The 15,466-nt window shown below is 30.1% G+C and overlaps 2 protein-coding genes across 2 annotated transcripts; one reads left to right on the top strand and one right to left on the bottom strand.

Moving 5' to 3' along the window:
- Positions 1-1,815: 1,815 nt before the first annotated feature.
- Positions 1,816-5,315, bottom strand: LOC137808512 (Regulator of Vps4 activity in the MVB pathway protein). The gene is made up of 7 exons (XM_068609655.2): positions 5,062-5,315; positions 4,834-4,966; positions 3,332-3,435; positions 3,083-3,254; positions 2,809-2,949; positions 2,636-2,724; positions 1,816-2,543 (listed from the first exon to the last, which is right to left on the bottom strand). The coding sequence occupies exons 1-7, from the start codon at positions 5,151-5,153 to the stop codon at positions 2,012-2,014; spliced, it is 1,263 nt and encodes a 420-aa protein (XP_068465756.1). The 5' UTR covers positions 5,154-5,315; the 3' UTR covers positions 1,816-2,011.
- Positions 5,316-12,430: 7,115 nt separating this feature from the next.
- LOC137805986 (uncharacterized) lies at positions 12,431-13,507 on the top strand. The gene has a single exon (XM_068605861.2). It carries the CDS (start codon positions 12,451-12,453, stop codon positions 13,363-13,365), a length of 915 nt encoding a protein of 304 aa, XP_068461962.2. The 5' UTR covers positions 12,431-12,450; the 3' UTR covers positions 13,366-13,507.
- Positions 13,508-15,466: the final 1,959 nt, after the last annotated feature.

Here is a 15,466-nt window from a genome sequence, read left to right on the forward strand (position 1 = left end):
TATTCACACTTATCTCTCAATTTTTCTTTTGCACACATTAGTGGATTCAAGATCCAAATGAAATATATCAGTACACTTTCATCCATATAAACAATACTTTCTTTGAGATAAAATAAACACTTAATTTAACTATGTATGATATTGGTTTTCCATCACGAAATTATTATCTCTTGAATATTAAACTTAAGATTTTTTCAATTATAGCTTTGAATATAACACATAATCGATTATAGTTTCACAAATAAACATTTCTTTTAACTTTGCTTCCGTGTTATTTTTTCAATTAATTCCAAATATATACATTTATTTTTTATATGATTATTTAAAATTATCATTTATTTTCAACCTTACACTTATTGTTTTATATCCCCAAATAATTAACAACATTATTAAAAAAAGTGAATTAAAATAATTACAAAATTTTATTTTTAATTATAAAGTATTAGAAAAATCATAAATTTTCATAATAAATGTTTTAAAATAAAATAAAAAATTATTAAGTTAATTCAGAAAAATTAAAACCAATACTTAATTATAAAATTGCGAAAATCATTTTTAAAAGTTTACAAATTTTTAAAAAATTAAAACACAAAAATATTACTTTAATGTAGGATTTCCTTTAAATTTTAAAGAAATATATAGAAATCGTATTAGGGGTACTATTTCAGTTAGATTAAAAAAAAATTCGTATTTAAATATATTATATTTCAATGAAAATAACAAAAAAATTAAAAGGTTTGACTGAAAATCTTACTTGAATATACGATTTTTTTTTCCAAATCGTGTTCCAAAACACAATTTTTTCACTGTGATATTTTGTTTCAAGTACTATTAACTCGTCAAACTAATCAAGTCAGACACACTACAAATTCCTTCCCATTGTGTCTGAAAAATTTAGTAACACGATTACTTTTTATAAAAAAAACTCAAAATACTTCATGTAAAAAATATGTTATTTGGTTAAAGATTTTTTTTATATATATATTTTTAAATTCATATTTTTTTTTTCTCTTTAAGTTCAATTTTAGAATAAACTTCATCAATTTGATTAAAACTGAGATCTTACTTGATGGCTGCTTTCTTTATCACTGTAATTATAATAATTATTTTATTTTCTAAAATAATCTATAATTTAATTATTGTAGTAATTTATTATTTTTTGTCTCTAAAATTAGTTTTTATTTAATGATTTTTTTATAGTGATACTTTATAAAAAAATTCAATAATTTTTTTTATTTAGACAAAACATGTAAAAAATAAAAGAATTTAAAATTACATCAATATAAATTTAATATATTCCATATGCAAATGGAACGTAGGTAGATTATTTTGAAATTACATCAATTATTTCTATTTACATTATTTTTTAAATTTGACATAACATTATAATTACTTTTCGATTATACTCTATTCTTACTTATCCAATACATTTATTATGGAAGTGGAAATAGCAAACAACAAATGTGCATTCAATTGGGAAACAGAAATGAAACATGAGAAAATTTATTATTTTTAATACAGTTATACATTTATCAAGAAAGTGAAAAATACAAAGTAGTGTAAATTTATTGTGTTATGTTTATAATTTTAATTTATTATTTACACATTTATAAATAAATAAATAAGAGAAAACATCACATTACAAGTGTATCAATAGTACTTGGCACGTAGTCTTCCTCTTTCCTTTTCTTTTATGGGGTTCTTTACTTCTCTTTCCTTTGTGGCATTAACCCAACCATCAGTTGGAAAACCTCTGTTCAACATTAAAAGTTTATCACTGATTTTAGTAAAGAAAACAATTAATGTACAAAACAATGATAAAAGAATTCTAAATAAAGAGGGAGACAGTACTGTATATACCCCAGAAACAAATACAATATAACATGTTGAAATTGAAAAGTACATAACAAAGTATAGCATCCAGTACATTCTTAGTATAGATAACAAAATATGATATTCTTATATATATGTGTATAAATTAATTAAATAGATTGGTTGCCAAAGGTTGTGTTTAGGATTGTGACTTTCTGAATTTTAGAGCATCAAAGCGCGCAGTAAGTTCATCATAATCGGGCAATTTGGGATGAACACGATGAATGCTGCTATCCTGTTTAGCCAGAGATGAGGGTACCGGTGGTGGAAGCCGATTAGGGGGTAAAGTAGGACGAGGTTCTTCTGCTTCAATTTCTTCATCACAATCTGATTCATCAAACTTAATATCTGAATGAGCAGAAGCTGGATGGTAGCTGTGCCTCCTATAATCATTTCCACTATACTGGTTAGGCAATGAATCCTCACTTTTCATTTCATCAGATCTTGGTAAGCTGTGTGACCTGTACATTTTTTCCTCTGTTGAAGGATTGTTTGCTTGGAAGGTCCCAGAGTAAACATATGACTGAGGGGCTTCATTATATTCCTTCTTAGCCATATAAGCTGCAACTTCAGCAGCAGCAATTGCCTTCTTGGCTGCTTCAGCTGCTGCTTCAGCAGCAGACCTAGAATCTTCATAATGCACGGCATCCGTTTTTCCACCACCTGATAATCTGAAGAAAACACCCAAAAATCCCATTAGAGTAAGTAAATGATAATATAAGAACATATCTAACAGGGTAGACTCTAAAAATATATGTATCACCTTGTAGCTGGTTTATTTGATTCCATTGACACATTTGTAGAAGGTTTCACTGGTTGGCTACTTGCACTGACAAAAGTACGTGGCCCTTCCTGATGACAGCAAGAATTCCTAATCATTAATCAAAATTGTTACAAAGCATAATAAAGCAAGGAAGATCAAGACACAATACGTACTATTGGATCTTCTGGAGGCTTGAGAAGTTCTTTCTCAGATTCTGTAGTATCCCAATCAATTTGATGTTCCTTGGCTATTTCCTTCAACACTTTCAATTTTACTTCACCAGGAGGTGTTCGTACTGAGAGTTTTTCGATCAACTAAAAATCCATTGCAATTCACAACACTTCTATGAATACATTTGAGGATTAATAGAAAATAGGTAGTTTAATACAAACAAGCATAACATCCAAAAGGTTGCTTATTTTATTAGCAAAATTGCAGTCAGCTAACCTGGCGATTTACGCCGCAGCTAGGTCTAAGTTCAACAGCTGCAGACACAAAATCTTTCCCATATTTCTTCTCAAAGATTTTCTTAAGTGACACAAGTTCTGGAATTTCAGAGCACCTAGGGGATGCAAATATCAAGCTAGCGATTCCTTCTTTCAAATCTGCTGGACATTCCCTGAAACAAGTAGGATTACCATCAAAATTTCAAGTCTATACTTCTATAATAAAATAACCAATTCCCAAATACTGCACCTTTGCTTTGCAATGATTGATAGTCTGGCCACAATTAGTTCGCAGAAGAGTTCGATGAACTCATTTGCAGCCAAAACATTTTGCTCTCTCATAACATGCTCAACCTATAATAAGAATAAGTTTTGGTAAATATTAGAAAATTACACGTGGCTTCATCTTGATAATGTTACATAGCACCACTAGATTTATGTAGCAAGTTACTTTTAGTTTAGCTTTATGTAATTAGCGAAGGATACCATGCTGAAAAGGCTTATTGGAAACTAGAAATTCTGACGTGCCTTGGCATGTTTTAATATAAAAATGTTCTCGAGACGTCTCAAGCCTTGAGACAGGAGATAACATGGTGATAAAAAATGGTAAAGAATCTCCGTGATGCTTAGATATGACGACGATCAAAAGATATTATTAATCGCCCATGCTACAATATACTCAGACTTGTGCTGAAATAAAAGCTATATCTCATTGTCACATATCCTAACCCTTTCTTAGTACACCTTAACCAACTAAAGAGATCAGCATCAATGACTTTAAGCATTTGAAACATACGAGTACAAGTCAAAAAATAATGATAAAATAAAATGGATTAGGCTTTTGGTCATTGGGAGGCTTTGACTCTCAAAGTACTGCATAGGGAGGTGTTGACCCTCAAACTACTGCAATGTTATCTATTTGTAATTGAGATTTACCAAAAATAGTTTCTATCAACTAGCGTCAACGCTCCAGCCTTGAAGGATTCAGGTGGTGCTAAGGGTTCAGCAACAATGAAGAATAAGCATATTCTTGACGTAATTAGGGGCAATGAGGGAGAGGATAGCAAGTTTTAGGAGAGGACTAAGGCAAAACAGAGCAATACAATACGAAGGTTTGGCAAGCCAAGAAACCGAAGCTTGGATGCCAGAGAGACTAACTAAAATATGGAACGATCCAAGAAAACAAACAAAAAGAGTGGGGGCAAAATTTTTGGAAATAAAGACAACCGGCATTGGAGAAACCTAGAGCGAGTAACAAGTTAGAATAACCAATCAAATACACACAAAGATACTCAATCAAAAACTGGGACTAAACCAAACGGTAAAACGGTGCCCTCAATTCCAACTAACACAAACATCTAACAGCATGGTTGTTTTGAGTGCCATATAGTGCCACAAACATCAGAAACAAAAATTGTAAACGATACAAGATAGATTACACATATAGTTTAGTTTGCACTTCCAACAAATTCTGCATTAGGTACAATGTTACCGGTGCTTCTCACCAATTAGCCCAACCAAGGACATTCTTAATTCGGTCAAATCACATGTAGCACATTGTTAACTTGATCCTGATATATAGGAAGTTATGAATTTGGTCCCACATTAGAAACATGTAAAGATCAAGTTAAGAATGCATAAAAAAAAATCCAAATAGATAATATTTTACGAAGATAAAAACTTTTAAAAAGATTGTGTTTGCGGGAGCAGAGAAGAAATTGATGATAAGAAGAGTACTCATTTTTGTGTTACCCTGATACGAGCCGTGGCATCCTGACCAGACTGAAGAAGAAGAGCAATGTCTCGTCGCATCTGCCTGACTACCACCTCTCTCTTGTTCCGCAGCAGCTTGATCCTGGCCACCGCCATCTTCGCTGCCGTTTTGCTGCACCGTAGAAAGCACAACCACTCGTTTCCGTTATAAATGCGTCGTTCGCACTAATGAGAAGAAGAGAGAAAAGAAGAAGGCAAGTGCAGTACCATTTGGAGGAGTTGAAGCCGAGGCGGAGGAGAGAGAGCGTGAGTTTCACGATCCTCTTTGTGCGTGCGGAGGCTTCGCTTACGACGGTCATGGCGAAGTGGAGGAGTGAGAGGAGAGTGATGTGTGAGGGTTTAAGGTGGAGAAGACATGAAAAGTAACGGTCTTCTTTAGAGAAAAGAAAATAATAAAAATAATAATTAAAAAAAAAAGAGTTAGAAAAAGGGAATGAGTTTGTCGTTTTTCTTTCTTTCAGAAATGTAGTGTAGGAATGAATGAGTATTGAGTTAGTGGAAAAAATGTAGCCGTTATGAGAGGGAAGACGTTGAGAATGAAGATAGCTTCTACTGGAATCCTATGCATGTAAAATTAACCATATCATTTTTTTTTTGTCATTTTTAACTGAAATAAATTATATTAAATATAAAAAGTATTATTTTATTATATAATTCAAAAAAATTATACAAAGATATCCTCTTTTGAGGCACAAAGTTAGTACCTATGAATTGTGCATTCATTTACTTAATATCCAATTTAGAACATTAGTTAAGTATAGTCTCCAACAGAAAAGATTCAGTCCTATTGAGTTCTAAAAGAACAATTTTTAATATAATAATATTTTTGTATTTAATTTATTTTTATTGAAAATAATTGAGAATCATGTAATTATAAAGTAAGTGAGAAACCAGATAGAGTTATACCTATCATATTAAAACTAATCAATTTTCTACATTCATAAAGATGAAAATAGACAATGTAGACAAAATTATAACAAATCAATATGTTACCGATATTTTTTTCAATATCATTATCCTAAAAATTACCTTTATTATTTCATTTGGTCATTAAAGATAATTTTATTTAGTCATTAATTTTATTTTATTTGGAAAATTCTTCATTCTTTCGTTACATAATTTTTATTCTCTGTAAACAACAATTTAACTCGTTCAATAGTTTACTTGAAAAATAATTTTCAAATTCTATAATTTAAAATATAATTTTGTATTTTAAGAAAAATTATATTATGAATTATAGATTTTGGAAGCTCTATAGATTATACAATTTTTTTTTTTTAAAAAAAACTAACACTTTTTACCAAAGGATAATTTTGAAATTAAAAGAATTATGGGGTGCAGGAAGAAATTGAGGAGGTGCAGGAAGATATAATGCCATATTAATGAAATGCAAGCCAAAAAATAAGTATTGAAAACTATTTATAATGTAAAAAAGACGTAGAAATTCTAAAAGTTATGATCCAATAAAAAAATAGATATAATATTGACTTATGCAAAAAATTAATTAAAAAATAGTAATATTAATTATTTTTTGTAAAATATGATAAATTTGGATAAACTAAAAAAATGTGTGTGAATGAGCATAAAATTAGTAAGGTTAAATGTTTAAACTGTTAAGTGAGTGATGGAAAAAATATTAAGTGGCCCATTATGACGAGGAGTAATACACACAAAAATATTAGAAGAGTCCAAAATTAAGGGGCCCATTAAGATGAGTGTTGGAAGCGAATTGAAAGGCCATATCTTTCTGCACCCCATAATTTCCAGGTGCACCCCATCGGTGTGATTAAAACACCAAACTGCCCTTGATGTCGCCACCCCTTTGTCATTGATATCCCTTGTCGTTGTCACAACCATTTTTTTGATGAATTAAAGGAAGAAAATATTCACGATTGTATAATTTTATAGTATTTTTTCATAAGAAAAACTTTTAAATTATGCAATTCTGGATTACATGTTAAAAAATACTTTTAAATTATATATTTTGAAAGTTTTTTTTCTTGCAAAAAAAATTACTTTCAAATTGTATAATTTCAAAGTAAAAAAACTTTAAGATTTCACAATCCATAAGTAAAATAATAAATTTTTATATTTTGTATTTTAAAAACCTTTTTCAAAAAAATTGTGTATTGTACAATTTGAAAGGAAAAAAAAAAACCTAGATTATACGATCTCAAAGTAAAAAAAAAAATCTAGATTATACGATTTCAAAGTCAAAAGTAACTTTAAAATTGTATATTCTGAAAGTTTTTTTTTTATTAAAAATGACTTTCAAATTGTAAAATAATAAAAAAATAAAGTCGAAGTTAAATTGAATTGTGTAATTTAAAAATAAAAGAAAATAATTATAAATTGTGTAAAAAACTTTTTTATGCATTAAATTGCATAAATTGAAAGTTGTCTTTTAAGAGTATAATGGAAGTTCTCATATTTTTAGGGGTGGGAAAGAAAATATAGGGATGTATAAAGAATCCCCCAATTGAAATTATGTAAGAAGCCACTTTTGGGCTTTTGAGGATTAGGCCACATCAAAGAAAGAAAAATTTGAATTCTTTTAATTAAGTCTAAGGGTAAGGCTATTTACACTCCTCCTTCATACTATTACACTTTCCTTCTCTTAAGGATGAGGGAGTGTGTTTAGTGGGGTAGCTTTGGATAAAAAGAAGGAAGAGTGTATTAATATAAAGGAAAAGTGTAAATAATATACTATAGATTATTATACTATGAAAGCCATTTGAAGAAACGGGCTTTAAATCACTGTTAATATTGATTTCAAAGTAATAGAAAAAATATAAATTGGGGAAATAAATAAATAACCCCTTAAACATAGCATAAATTCAGAATACTCTATTTATAATAACATTCCAATTATTAATAAGACATATAAACCTAACCGCCTAAAACAACAAATTAAGAGAAATTAAAGGTGAAACCAAATTCTATAAAATTTACAAGTGATTAAGATTTAATACTATGTAGTTAAAATGAATTATAAGTGTTCAGGCTTAATTTATTAGGAATATTATTTATTTATTTATTCATTTCATTTCCTTTAAATACCGGTTAAGATGATTTTAAAACTGCTGAAGATGATAGGACATTTTTAATACAATTATTATTTATAATTTTTAAGGGGTGAGTGACACTGTGGAGAGAGAGATGATACAAGTGAATTTTATCTGTAGTTTAATTTATTTTTTTATTTTGTTGTAGTCAACCTAAAAGAGCATGTTGATACTATCATGTGCATAGTAATGAGTCTTTGTATTAAATTGGTATATGATTATATTAAGTTTTGGTTAGAGAATTGGTGGAGATTCTTAATGATGAATTGGCAATTTTAAACAAGTTAAGATACTCTTGTTGAATAATGAATTCATATGAACTCTATTATATATAGTTAATTATAATCATATCATTACTCATGCAGATTTGTAATTTTAATTGAAAATGAGAAAAATATTTGTAATTTAACATATGGCTTGTTTATGAATTACAATGATTTAAAATTGATAGAATTAATAATGTCTTTTCTTACCATAAATTATATTTGGGAACAAAATAAATACTATCTATCAGATGCCTTATTTTAGTATTTAAAATTTAAAAATATTACTAAGAGAAAACTTTTCTAACACATTAATTTCAATATAATATTTTTTTCATTAACTGAAATTTATGGATGTTCTACTAAATATTTGAATCACATTCATTTGACTAGTCTCTTAATTTCAATAAAACAAATAAAGTCTGTCAGACATTTTTGAAAAACTAATCAAATATAAGCACAAAATATAATTCTTAATTATATTATTGTGATCCTATCATGAGTTTATCAGTTATGTCAAATATTATAAATTTAAAGAAAATATATAAAAATTGATGATTTAGAACTTAGAATAAGTTTATTCATTTAAAGAACATGCCAGATTTCAGTTTAAAGCAACATTAAGTAAAATTGGTGAATATATATAAGTCCCATTCGAAGATTTGAGTTGTGAACAAAGATTCCAGAACTAATTTTTTAAGTTATAGAATTATGAATATAAAATGTCGAAAAATGGTTGGAAGAGTATTAAATTTTGATTAATTGAGATGAATAACACACGTAAGATCACATGCAAGTCACGGGGCTGTCTGATGGATGACAAGAAGGACTGTGAAGAGTATTTTTGAAATAATTAAAACACTATGTCACATGGTTGTACAAGAATATATTTGGGAAAAAAACTAAAAGATAAAAGATAAAAAATTATATATAATATTTTAATGTTGTTAAAAAACAAAAGTGTTAAAGAGAAACAGTATTTGGTGAGCATGACTGTATTGGAAGAAATGGAGGGAAGCAGTTCCACATGGAGGTAGACCACAAGTCATCCTCTACCTCTGCACTCCTTCCACCCATTTTTTATTTAGAAAATTATTAAATAAAAATTAAATTTAAAGAAATAAAATAATTAATTACTATATTAACTAAATTAGATATTATTTTTAAAATTAATAAAATTATTATTATTTAAAATAATTTTTATTATTAATAAAATTTATAAATTTGTATTTAATTAATTATGAAGTATTTTTTTCAATATTAATAATATTTATCTTTAAACATTTAAAGTTGAAGGGCACCATTTAAGTTTTAACTATGATTGATTAATAGGTATAACAAAATTTGTATGACAACCTATCGGTGTAAGTAACTGAAAGACTAATATGAATATTTCTCGAATGATATGATTGAAACTAGTTTTTAAGGAGTTAGCAAACTTTCCTTTCTATAACATGATTAGCATAATCATAATATAAAATGTAACCCTAGCATCAAAATTAACTCGATGACTCATCCTAATATAGATTTAGTATCGAATTTTCACTATGATACTATAAATATGCATTTCAACTAAGATAAATGTATGATTTTATTAACATTTATACAATCGAACTCTAACTTAAGCGTTGAAGTGTTTATAACCGGTACTTACGTTCATCATCACTTGCACAGCCTAAGACATATCTTGATCAATAGAGAGACCTTCTTAGGTTAGAGGAACAAAATCTAAAATTAATAGTAATCTTAATTATTATTTTTGAATTAACAATGATTATTACACTTTATTGCTTATTATCTTTATTTTAGAGAAGTCAAGACCCCAGAAACAAGGAGTAGAACATGGTGCTCCTTTCTATACATGTTTGAATTAAATAATGCATGGCCAGCTGAAAAGTGAGTATTGACTCTTGAAAGGCATATGGGAATCAGAATAAATTCTGTTAGAGCGTTAATTCAGTGTCTTCTTGTTCTTATTTACTTGAACTGATAATGATTGATTAGCTAAAGCTCTATATTTTCTGTCTTCCAAATATGCATTATTTTCTCAGTTTCAGTTGAATGACAATGATGCAGCCTTGAATAATGTCTTATTGTTTTTTCTTATACACACCCATGAATACTCTCTAAACTAATACAATCATTTTTCTCTATTTAGCGTCTCAGGATCATCCACATGCTCTATATTCAAATCACATGCCATCATTCCCAAGGGTCAATCCTTTCAATATTTTTCTCTACAAATTCCCAAGGGTCATAACTAAGCCATGCTTAATCAGCACCAACTTTGTTCAACCTTTCTAAACTCTGCTAAACAAGATGAATACAAATTTTTATAATTTTTTTCACATTGATGAAAACTTTGATCAATTATTACCATCATTGTTAGTAATTATGGGCCTAGGATACAAAAGATCCAAAGAGCACATGTAGTGGCAGTGCAATAAATGGAAGAATGCTTGCTTGCAATGCATTGCAGGGCCAACATGCCAAGCCAGATTTGTCTCAATTGGTTATGAGCAGGCACATGGAAAATGACAATGGTGTTTCCTTTCTGAATTCACCAATGCCATGCCTTCTGTAAAACAACACCCTTATCACAATTCATTGCAAGATGAAGACAAAAAAAATCAGAAAAGATTTTGATTTGCATTTTAACCCCAGTGGGTATAGCAGGTGAAGTTTAGGGCATGACACATCTTGTCACAGACTACCAAAATAATGAAACCCGCCATCTTTGTTTGGGCACATTGACTAAGAACAAGTTTGCATATACATGGACAATCATAGAAAGCATCCTGAACTAACCAAAGAAAATTATTATATCAGTCCTTGAAAACGTAAGTGTTTTTTCCTTTTCAATTTATAATTTCAGCAATCAATTCTTTCAAATAACATATCTTATTCTTCACTTATTTCTGGTAAGCTCACTTAGAAACTTGAATCTCACATTAAAAATATAGTATTGTAAGTGTGAGGTTTGGAAAACTTTGGACTCTCCAACTATGATGTAATAAGGTTCTTCTCATGAGACTTGTTTGTTTATGCATGCTATGCAGAAAGCACATAAAATATGTATATAATTAAGGATATATGTATAAGACAGTATTGTATTGTTATTTAGTCATAAATTATTACTTAGATGATTAAGCTAAGAAATACATGACTTGGAATATTTCTGGTTAAAATAATTGGTCAGACAATCAATTTAATGGATGCAGACAAATTTTTTATTTGAACATCCGATGTGCGACGTGTAAATGTATTTATCACGAGTTTCTAGTCTCTGTTCTGCTGTCTGTGGGAAAAAATGTTTGCTAGGTACATTGTTCTTGAAACGAAATGTTGTTTAAGGTGCAGATGCATGCAGAAAAAAAAAACCACAGGAGACAAGAAGAATCACCTTCCCAGCCTTACAATTAACATTTGATTCCAATACTGCTCCCCTCACTCCTTAATCAACTCCTTAAGTATACCCTTTTCCCTTCTCCACTCCTAACACAAGCTACCAACCCAACAAAAGTACCAGAACTTATATGCTGTAATGTTTTCATTATGCTAACAATTCAATTTCCAAGGTAGAAGAAACATCACTGTTGATTGCCCCCTTTGTCTCCTAATATCACTGCCATCACAACACCTCATGCTTTCCATTATTCACTCACTTAATCATAAACTATACCAATTTGAAAGAACCTTGCTCATTTGTCCCCCAATGCCAACATCTTAATGCTAGCCTAGATTCCAGGCTTATGAAGGAAGCTTTTGGCTATAACTCACAGCATTGTTTGCGCTAGCAGGATTATTTAAATCCACCCCTTACTTATACTTTGAAGAAAGACATAAAGTGCAAAGCTAATTCAAATAGAAAGCAGCTTCAATTATACACATGACCATTTAGAGATAAGTTATACTATTGAATTGTGGTTGAGAAGATGGGATTATTGAAAACAGGGAAACATATACCAGCAATGTCTAGTGTCCTTTGTTTGTGTACCACCACTAATTTCTTGAACCTCAATGCACTTCATCTTACCTCCATGGTATAAATTAAATCACATTAATTGTGGAATTGTTGGCCTAAACTATTACAAGCTAATTGGAAAGGTGAGGAGACCCACATTGTTGTCACATGCATGCACATATTCTACACAAATAGTTGGCTTGCACACTTATATTCACTTCAACCATGTTCCTATAAATAGATTGAAGTCATACCAGTTCCCAATCAAGCATTCTTGTGTTTGGTGCACCGCTACAAAGAAAAGATGGAAGCTATTTCTGCATTGCCAAGTGCTCATCAACCAGTGAGGTCTATTAGTTTGCCCACAAGAGTGCACCCTTCTTCTCAAAGAGTTGAAGAACTTTTGAACCATCTTAAGCCTCACCATCTTCCCCAGTCTGTCTCAAGAACCACATGTTGGGAAGCAGAGACAATTCAAAGTGATTTGGTTGTGCTTGCTGAGTTGTACAACTGCATGGAGGAACTCTTCCATTCTCCACAGACCCAACAAGCACTTTTGCACTACCAAAATGGGAAGCTAGTGGAAGAGGCATTGTGTGGCTCAGTCACACTCCTTGATGCATGTGGCAGTGCAAGGGATTTGTTGTTGGCTCTGAAAGAACAAGTGCAAAGTCTTCAGTCAGCCATGCGTAGAAGAAGAGGAGATTCAAGCATTGAGAAAAGTATTTGTGAATATAATAGCTTCAGGAAGAAGGCCAAGAAGGATATTGCCAAGCAACTAGGGGCAATGAAGAGAATGGAGAATAAAGTTAACTGTTGTTCTCTAATGAGTCAAACTCAAGATCAGCATTTGATATTCCTAGCTAAAGTTCTAAGAGAAGCAAGTATCATCACTATCTCTATATTTCGTTCTCTTTTGCTGTTCCTGTCAATGCCAGGACTCAGAACAAAAGGGACCTCCGTGATCTCAAAGCTAAAGCCAACTAGGTTGTTTTCTTCAGAGAAAGAACAGAAGAACACAAATGTTGTGAACCTTAGTGCAGTGTGCTCCCTCCTTGGAAGAGGAAAACACAGTCATGCCATGGTTGAAGTTCAAAGTACTCTAAGAGTGTTAGAGACATTGAATGTTTGCATTGATGGTCTTGAAGGTGAATTGGATTGCCTTTTCAGACGTATAGTTCAAAATAGAGTTTCATTTCTTAATATGCTTGCTCATTAGCACAATGATGGGTGAAGTCTAATACCTTGTAAATGTGAATGAGAGTGATCATGTAGTCCGATTTTTAAAGGATTTGCTCTCCAAAAATCAATACATGTTTGAATATCAAAATGGTTCAGAATACACTGTGTCTTATTATTCATCTTCTGCTTCCTTCTTTCTATTCCTTCTGAACACAGTCAGAAGCCATTCCCTCAACTTAGCAATGAACTTTGGCACATAGTTACTTAACTTTCTAACTTTAATTCAGTATTCAAATACTTGTACTTGTTAAAAAGATAAATTAATAGTTTAATCCATAAACTGCTAATAATTTCAGTGTTAATTGATATAAGTACATGTGTTATTAATAATTAATAACTTATTTTCAATATATTAAATAAACTATTTGGTTTTGCTTAAGTTACAAATACTGTTAGGTACCCCTTATCCGTACATAGCCCGTTGAAATCCACAATTATTTAAAATACAATAAATATCATAAACAAAATGATGTGACATATTTACTATTTTTTTTATATAATTTTCTTATCACATCACCTGTCATATATTTTTTATTCTTCAAAAGGAGAATTAAAATTGTGAATTAAACACGGACCAAAGTTTTTTTTTTATATTTAAACAAACAAAATTTTAGTGGGATGAAATATGTGTTTTCATTAGCTTTGTTATTTAGCCTTTTGTCAATAAGAATGGTGGTGTAAGTTTAAAGAGGAGTTCGTGTCTGTATTTATTGGATTGAAAAGAGCAAGGTCCAAAATCACAATTGTATTGTAAAGAAGCAAGTGGTAGAATTGGATCGGATTTGAATGATTTGTTTTATAGGGTATGTTCCACATCTTATCATTATATTTTGGGGATGATTTCTCCTTCATTTCAGAATGGACTTTCTAAAAAAAAACTAAGTTAAAACCTCTTCAATGCTTGCTTATTAGTTCAGAATTCCAATATACTTTTCTTTATTTAAATGTTGGGCCTGTGAGGAGATTATAATAGTTAATAATAATCAAGAGGGTGTTTCTCCTGCACCCATCATTTCTTGAAAAGACTATTTTACCCCTTTTAAAGATGATTTTCATATTATTTTCTGAAACATATTTTATGAATTCTGGATTTATCATTCTGGAAATTTAAAAAATGTGTCCATAAAAGATATTCCATAATGGTTTTTTGTCTTCCAGATTTCCTATTTCGAAAACACACTTTGCTTACCGAACTCCTATTTTAGAAACACATTTTGCTTACGGAACCCTGGAATCATCCAATATTATCAAGGATAATTTTGGTATTGCAGAGAATGCAGGGGTGCAAGAAGAAATACCCTAATCAAGATTGAATTTATTTTTTGGGGCCTGGCTCACTAGGATGGAGTTTCTGCAACAATATGGGTCAGCCTTTTACATCTCCCTTAAGACAACTTCTTCCTGCACCTCTATGACTTCTTCCAACACCTTCATAAGCTTTTCAAATCACAAAATTATCCGTAAGTAAAAAAGATAAAAATGGAAGTGGTAAACAAACAAAAATTTACTTTACTAATATAACATTTCACATTGACACTTTTGTAAATATTAAAATCACTTTTTACTTCACAATGACAATTTTGTAAGTATTAAAATCACTTTTTACTTCACAATGATAATTTTGTAAATATTGAAATCACTTTTTACTTTGATTATCGTTGTAATTAATTTAGAAAGAAGATGTATCAGTTATACAAGTATCATTGTACTTAATTTAGAAAGAAGATGTTGCGTCAGTATACAAGAAAATTGATACATTATCTACTTCCTATTCTTAATATTTTTTATCTTAATTAGATGGTTGCTGCTTTCTTACAGCTTGGATTGCATTCTTGTGAGCTTAATCTTTACACTCCTTGCCATGTTTCTCAAAAGCCTTTGTTGTTTACATACATTAGCTTAAACCACCATTAAGTTTCCATAACAACATCAAGAAACCATTTATTTTACCTAATAATTTGATTATAAGACATTTCTGATTACCTACTAATTTTCACATAAATGCAATTTTTATTATAGTTTCTTTCTCATTTCCCTTCACAGTTTCCCTTTTAGCTCCATTTACATATCTCCTTTAA

Source organism: Phaseolus vulgaris, chromosome 3, assembly GCF_051622355.1.
Source record: "Phaseolus vulgaris cultivar YP4 chromosome 3, ASM5162235v1, whole genome shotgun sequence".
Classification (NCBI taxonomy): domain Eukaryota; kingdom Viridiplantae; phylum Streptophyta; class Magnoliopsida; order Fabales; family Fabaceae; genus Phaseolus; species Phaseolus vulgaris.

Coding starts and splice junctions, on each gene's coding strand:
- LOC137805986 (XM_068605861.2), top strand. CDS start 12,451: ATGGAAGCTATTTCTGCATTGCCAAGTGCTCATCAACCAGTGAGGTCT.
- LOC137808512 (XM_068609655.2), bottom strand. CDS start 5,153: ATGACCGTCGTAAGCGAAGCCTCCGCACGCACAAAGAGGATCGTGAAA. Junction 2,725..2,808: donor AGCCTCCAGAAGATCCAATA/GTACGTATTGTG, acceptor TGCTGTCATCAG/GAAGGGCCACGTACTTTTGT. Junction 2,544..2,635: donor TCAAATAAACCAGCTACAAG/GTGATACATATA, acceptor TGTTTTCTTCAG/ATTATCAGGTGGTGGAAAAA.